Source organism: Nicotiana attenuata, unplaced genomic scaffold (genome assembly GCF_001879085.1).
Source record: "Nicotiana attenuata strain UT unplaced genomic scaffold, NIATTr2, whole genome shotgun sequence".
Lineage (NCBI taxonomy): Eukaryota > Viridiplantae > Streptophyta > Magnoliopsida > Solanales > Solanaceae > Nicotiana > Nicotiana attenuata.
Genome location: NW_017670333.1, coordinates 527,042 through 534,529, shown reverse-complemented (window position 1 = coordinate 534,529; position 7,488 = coordinate 527,042). Strand labels below are relative to the sequence as shown.

The 7,488-nt window shown below is 36.4% G+C and overlaps 1 protein-coding gene across 2 annotated transcripts; it reads left to right on the top strand.

The window, feature by feature from the left end:
• Window positions 1-650: 650 nt before the first annotated feature.
• On the top strand, window positions 651-3,929 carry LOC109238007. Of its 2 annotated transcripts, none has more exons than XM_019404431.1 (3): window positions 651-1,004; window positions 2,054-2,805; window positions 3,334-3,929. In XM_019404431.1, the coding sequence occupies exons 1-3, from the start codon at window positions 699-701 to the stop codon at window positions 3,866-3,868; spliced, it is 1,593 nt and encodes a 530-aa protein (XP_019259976.1). In that variant the 5' UTR covers window positions 651-698; the 3' UTR covers window positions 3,869-3,929. The 2 variants fall into 2 exon arrangements, with proteins under 2 accessions (XP_019259976.1, XP_019259977.1); XM_019404432.1 differs by having other exon boundaries at window positions 849-1,004; window positions 2,068-2,805.
• Window positions 3,930-7,488: the final 3,559 nt, after the last annotated feature.

Genomic DNA, 7,488 nt, shown 5'->3' with positions numbered 1-7,488 from the left:
TTAGTTTGAAAAGCACTTTTGAGCAGCAATTAGTGTTTGGCCAAGCTTTAAAAAACTGCTTCTAAGTGTATTTTTCTCAAAAGTGCTTTTGGAGAGAAGCTATTTTTTTCTGCTTCTCCAAAACTGCTTCTGCTTCTCCTCAAAAATACTTTTTTTTCCTTCCAAAAGCTTGGCCAAACACCTCAATTTTTGGCCAAAAGTGCTTTTGGCAAAAAAAAAAAAAACACTTTTGGCAAAAAAAAAAAGCTTGGCCAAACAGGCTATAAGTGTAGTTATTTTAGTGGAACATACAAAAAAGCTTATCGTTAACTTTTCACACGTTCCGGAGAGGAGCACCATTATCTTCCTATATCTATTCGAGAAGGGATCTTCAATCAATATTCAAGATCACATTAACTAATTAACCCATAAAATCAGCATTAAACAAGTTTATTCCAAAATCTCCCGTAATTCCACTTAACTTCCACAAAAACACAAAATGTATCCCCTAAAAAATTTAAAATACTTTGACAATTACACTAAAACTTCTTGTCCTAACCCCACAAATCAGTCCAAGTCATCAACAACACCCTCCACTTGACACGTGGCAAAATCTGTCTGGGTCCCACATATCCATTTCTTAAATTTTCCAAATGACTGTTACTAAAAGACCCCATCACCAAACACTAGTCAACGTTTTTACAAACTCGCCGGAGCCGATGAAGAAGTTCAAGAACATAAGATCAGAGTCGTTGACTTTATTACTGGTCAACCTCGCCGGAATAATGGAACGCGCCGACGAGTCATTGTTGCCGGGAGTGTATAAAGAAGTAGGGAAAGCATTGCATACTGATCCAACGGGACTTGGTTCTCTCACTCTCTTCAGATCCATAGTTCAATGCCTTTGTTACCCTCTCGCTGCTTACCTCGCCGGCCGTCAAAACCGCACCCATGTTATTGCCCTTGGTGCTTTCCTCTGGTCCGCTGCTACCTTTCTTGTTGCCATTTCCTCCACTTTTACTGAGGTTAATTCTCTCTTTATCCTTCTACATGTGCACAATTACGTTCTTATTAATTTACTTGATATTGGGTTTGTTCTAAAATTGATATTGTAATTTTAAGGTTTTATTTAGATCCTTGCGCTATAATTTTGCGTTAATTTGATCGGAGACCAAAAGTGTTAACTCTTGGCAAATTTAAAGGACCAAAACTGCTTAGTGCATACTTAAGGGACTATTTTGAACCTATCCTCAAACACAAGGGATCATTTTTGTCATTTTCTTTGACGTGACAAAAAATAGTTTTGTAGCTTTACTATAGTGAGTAAAGTTCATTAAATTAACTTTTATAGTTAGTACAAAATTTAGTAGAGTACTTTAATGTGACAAAAAATATTTTAGTGAGTTTATTGTCATAATACGTAAAGTTTAGTAAATCATACTTGAGATAGACTTTTTCTTTTGTGTGAGAAATGGACAATGTTATGTTCCTATTGGTTCTTGTCTAGTTTCTGAAAGGTGTCCCCTGTTTGTTAGGAGCCCCAAGCCCGGGAGAAAGTTAATCAATGAGAATAGTTGAATCAAGCATTTATGAATCTGTGCTTGTTAGTTGTTACCTTTTGTTATTCACAGATCCTACAAGTTGACTAGCTTATCAAGTCAAATTTTGAGGCAGACAATGTGTTACAGTTTAGAAAGATTATTATCCGGAAACCGCCTCTCTACCTGCTCAGGAAGGGGTAAGGCTGCGTACATCCTATCCTTCCCAGACCCCACTTGTGAATACACTGTACATTGTTGTTGATGCTTGTATTAATCTTTTTGTTTCTTAGATTAGAAAATACAATTGCTCTCTTCTTGTTTTTCCTTTTGAATCTTTAACCTAGGGGGATTTCCTGGGTTTTCCAGTATTCATATTTCTTACAATTTCACAATGCTTATAAGGCATTTCAGATTACTATATTTTCCACTTTAGTTTTTCAATCCTTGATTGGCATTTGATAAGAGAAGCAATATATATCTTTCTTGATATGAGGTCTATGATTACTGTTTAGAATGCTCATATTCTTCAATAGGTTGCCATATCCAGAGGATTGAATGGAATAGGACTTGCAATAGTCACACCAGCAATCCAATCTCTAGTTGCTGATTCAACTGACGAAAGCAACCGTGGCATAGCTTTTGGATGGTTACAACTAACAGGAAACTTTGGCTCTATACTTGGTGGGCTTTTATCAGTGATTCTAGCTGAAACATCATTCATGGGGATTGCTGGCTGGAGAATCTCCTTCCATCTGGTCGGTTTTATAAGCGTTATAGTTGGTATATTGGTGCGTCTCTTCGCCAAAGATCCTCGCTTTGTTGACAATAATGGCAATGCAAAAGCGCAACCTCCCCAAAAACCATTTAGAGATGAAGCGAGGGAGCTGCTAAAAGAAGCAAAAGCAGTTGTGAAAGTGCCTTCCTTTCAAATTCTTATTGCTCAGGGGGTCTCAGGTTCATTCCCTTGGTCATCATTGTCATTTGCTCCTATGTGGTTGGAGCTTATTGGATTCTCCCACAAGACAACAGCATTCCTTTTGACTTTGTTTAATGTTGCTGGATCAATTGGTGGATTGTTTGGAGGAAAGATGGGGGATATACTTGCCAAACACTTGCCAAATTCTGGTAGAATTATTCTTTCTCAGATAAGCTCTGGTTCGGCAATCCCTTTAGCTGCAATTCTGCTTCTTGGATTGCCTGATGACCCTTCCTCAGCTGCAATACATGGTTTAGTCTTGTTCATAATGGGATTTATGATATCGTGGAATGGTCCAGCGACAAACAAGTATGTTTCCTTTGGAAAAACTATATCATTCTTCATTACCTGGATTTTCTTGCATATATATATACATATATCCGTTTACATGCGGGAGGGGGTTTTCTGAATGTTGAAAAATTCAGAGAAATGCCGCATGATGTTTAATCTCAACGCGATAGTGCTAATACTGAGTGTCTATTAGCCATTAGGCTATAGTTCAAAACTATTTCAAAAGAGCAAACTGAAAATTTCGGATACTGTCTTGTTTTCTGATTTCAAGAAGAGGAAAATATTTCTCCTTCCTTGCCATTTTCTTCTTAGAATCCATAGACTAGGGGAAAGTCCGATAAGAAAATTTGAAATTGAGGTAGTGTTTGTATATCTTGTAGATGTGGACTTGCAGAAATAGCCTTAATCCAACTATGTGAAAGTGCTGTTTCAATCTGTACATGTTTTTCTCTAAGTTGATTTTCTGGCACCTGTTCAGCTAGAAAAGATTTTCAAAAAATAATTCAGCATGATTTACTAATATATTCACACATGACATGCTTGCAGTCCAATTTTTGCGGAGATAGTTCCTGAGAGAGCTCGAACAAGCATCTATGCCCTGGATCGATCGTTTGAGTCTATACTGGCATCATTTGCTCCTCCAGTTGTTGGTATTTTGGCTCAACATGTTTATGGTTTTAAACCAATCCCCAAGGACTCAACCGGCTCGCAGGAAATTAAAACGGATAGAGAGAATGCAGCCCCGCTTGCCAAGGCACTCTACACTGCTATAGGCATTCCAATGGCAATTTGTTGCTTCATCTATTCCTTCCTTTATTGTACATATCCGCGTGACAGGGACCATGCTAAAATGGATGCACTAATAGACACAGAGTTGCAATGGATTGATGAAATAGGCCATCATCCTTCTGAAGAAGGAAATGTCAAACTTCATTTTTCTGAATCCGATGCACTGCATGGAAAAGAACTAACCGCGATTGATATAGATTATGAAGTAGAAGAGATACTTGACAATGATGAGAATGATGAGAAAAGGCTTCTCCAAAATCAGTTGAAATCCTCTGATAGCAGCAGATTGTAGAGTAAATGGAACAGCAAATTTTGTGAATATCGGATACAACTTTCAGACTAAGAAAATGAAACTCACTTCATCAATATCATACTGTGAACGTTGTCATATGACCAATCAAATGTTCTGCAAAATAAAACTTCGCCAACACGATTCACAGTAGATGACGAGTCAAATCAAGCTCTATCAACTTACAGTAGTATCAGTTTTGACAGTTTACTATAGTTATCAGAATCACATTGATCTAGTATAATGCTTAGAATAGAGGAAGAAGAAATAAACAAGATGAAAAGAACTCGTGATGTTGCTTATCGTTTACATTGCAGATAAAGGTTTCTAATTGTTAGTAGTATTTAGTGTTGACCAAAACTTCAGTCCTTAAATATTAACAAGTTTTATCTGATCCTCTCTCAAGATATCGAAACCTATTATAGAGAGAACTGGATACAGCTCTATTTAAGGCTTGGTTCAACAACAACAACAACAACAATCCAGTGTAATCTCACTAGTGGGGTTTGAGGAGGATAGAATGTAAGCAGACCTTACCCCTATCTGAAGAAGGTAGAGAGGCTGTTTTCGGAAGACCCTTGGCTCAGAAAAGATGGAGAGGAAAGAGTAACCGCAAGCAACAACACCAGCAAACCAAACAGAAAATCGAAACAAGGGAAACATTAAGCAATAACAGAAATCTAATAATAAGAAAATACAACACTAACTCTGAGGGATGCATTAAAACTACTGGAACGAGTAAGGACACCGCTCGACTACCTAGCTTACTACCTTAATTTTTGACCTCCACCCCTATCTTTCCAGGCCATGTCCTCAGTAAGCTGTAGAATCATCATGTCTTGCCTAACCATCTTTACCCAATACCTCCTCGGCCTGCCTCTACCTCTCCTTAGGCTCTCCAAGACCAACTTCTCACACATCCTAATTGAGGCATCTGTCCCTGTTCTTTTCACATGCCCGGACCATCTAAGGCTTGGTTGCTGGTAAAAAATTAACACTATAGCTAATGTTTTGGAAATAATTTGTGTTTTCTTCTGGTAACTTGGTAATATATGTGATAGTTAATGTTCTCAAGATTAACTGTTTGTATACCTGGAACTGACAATAATGATTAGATTTCTTCAGCTAAAAGAAGGTAGGTTTCTTTTTCCCTCACTCCCAATTTGTTTAACAATGTTAATTGATCACGAAATTTACTAAAGGAAAATATTTGACAGTTAAACTAGATGTGTATAGAATACTATAAAAGTGTGAGTACTCTGTATTTGCAATGTAATTCTTGAAATAAAATAACGTAAAAGCGGAAATGTAGTAGAAACAGAATTTAATTCGAGCCCAATGAATTCACAGTGTTTCCTTAAGGAACTTAATCTCCTCCCAGAACCCGAGGTTGTGGATTATTTCCTCCCAGGATAGAACGAATTACACACTGGTGTAGCGATACTTCAAACCCCAACGTTTCATCGAACGCAATGATCGGTAGCAAATCACACTTACTATTGCTTACTTTCAGTTAAAACAATATAGAAGAAAGAAGGAGAATTCAGAATTTCGTAAAGAAAATCTGAGGAAAGGGCCTAGTATTTATAGCCGATAGGTTGGGTTCAAACGAAGAGGTGCAACTGTTCAGGATGATTGTTCGCGTAAAGTGGACATTACGTAAATGGCTATTTACGCAAAATAAAACGGGAAAATCAAACGAGGAGGAAAATTAAATTACCGTTACAAAAATTTGGTCAAAAAAAATAATCAATCAATCAGATCATTTGAACGAATTCGAGCCCAAGCCGAAGCCGAGCGGCGACAACGGCGCGAACCTTGCCTTCTTCTCAACTCTTTAAGAGCTAGAAGAAGAGCAATTGTATATATACCCAATGTCCCTTTCTCAAAGAGGGAAATTCAAATATTTCATTTTCCCCTTCATTTTTCTTTCACTCTATTTTAAGCTTTAAAAATTAATCAATCAATCAGATCATTTGACTGAATTAGAATCCGAACAAGCGACGACGACGACGACGCGAGGCTTGCCTTCTTCTCAACTCTTTAAGAGCTAGAATAAGAGCAATTGTATATATACCCATCAAAACTCTTTTCCGGAAATTCAAATATTTTATTTTTTCCTTCATTTCCTGTTCACTCTATTTTAAGCTTTAACAAGCTTAAACCTAGCAAAAAGTACCCTTAATACAAACCTACTTGATTTATTTTCGCTTCATGAAGGTCTGAATCTAATTATTCATATATCAATTTATTAAGTGCATTTGTTTTTTCTCTTTTACAACCCCTTACTTGCTCGGTTTGATGAATCAAAATCTTGTACAAAATCTTAAAACCAGTAATTCATTCAAAAATTCCTCTGGAAGTGATCGTTTAACTCTACTCTATCCAATATCACCAAAAAACCACCACACTACCTCCATCGCACACCACAGAGCACCGATGACTCTAGCAACAATTATCCAACCACCACAACCACCAATCATCTTTCTCACTATCACGACCCAAAATTTCACTTTAAGGATCGTGATGACACCTAGTCTCTAAAACTAGGTAAGTGGATTACTTACAACAATTAAACCAATAAAATATAATATTATGAAGCAAAGGTTAATATGAATAAGAAAATAAAGGTGATACAAGACAACATGGTGTTAATCATAATAAATTCCTAAGACTAGGTAGTATAGACTCACGAACTCTAGCTGCATACATAGAAATATCTCAAAACCGAAAAATACAACACTATTCTGGTAGAGAATTGACAGTATAAACTTAAGGAAGTGATGTGATGAATTCATCAATTTGGGACCTATGGAATATAACTCTGATACCAATTTGATGTGATTTTTCGAGTTAACAAAGAACCAACCGACCAGGATCAAGATCTTGAAACGAAAATGTAGTTTGTAGGCCGGTTTCAAGAAATAACGTATCTCAAATTTTAGGACTCGGAATCTGATGATTCAAAAACGAGGTGAAAGATGACGATCTAAACTATAAGAAAGACTATTTACTCGTTCAAAACAAGTAAATATTGATGTTGCACCAGTTCAATAAAAGTTATGATTCTATAATATCAAAAGAACGAATTTAGATCAAGAAACGTGTTCTTGAAAGATCAAGAACTAAACAAGTTCCTAAAGTCACCACTTGGAATCAATTAACGTGATAAATATATACCACACGCAATTGAAAACAAGATAGAGACTATCACCACCTTGCTTGGAACCAAAAATAAGGATAAAAAGATAAAATAGAGAAAAACACTATTGTAAAACTAGGGCAAGCCTAAAAAACGTGAATTACCTTCTACAAGTAAAGAGAACCCTTTGTATAGGCCTAGAGTCTCTTCTTTGATGACTACAATTCCTATTCTAATAAGGAAATAAAATAACTAAAGACAAGGAAAGTAAAATCCATATTCTACAAGGAAATGAAACTAGAATCCTACATAAAGAAAAATCCTTATTCTACAAGGAACAAAATAAATCTTATTTTAAGAAGGAAAAGAATATTGTCTTCTTGAAATCAATCTTGAGCTTCTTGGACTTCTTTTGCTTCTTGAAATTAACTCCATATGTTTGGACTTGAGCTCTAAAACTTGATCTTGGCCATAATTAATA

Coding starts and splice junctions, on each gene's coding strand:
- LOC109238007 (XM_019404431.1), top strand. CDS start 699: ATGAAGAAGTTCAAGAACATAAGATCAGAGTCGTTGACTTTATTACTG. Junction 1,005..2,053: donor TTTCCTCCACTTTTACTGAG/GTTAATTCTCTC, acceptor ATTCTTCAATAG/GTTGCCATATCCAGAGGATT. Junction 2,806..3,333: donor AATGGTCCAGCGACAAACAA/GTATGTTTCCTT, acceptor ACATGCTTGCAG/TCCAATTTTTGCGGAGATAG.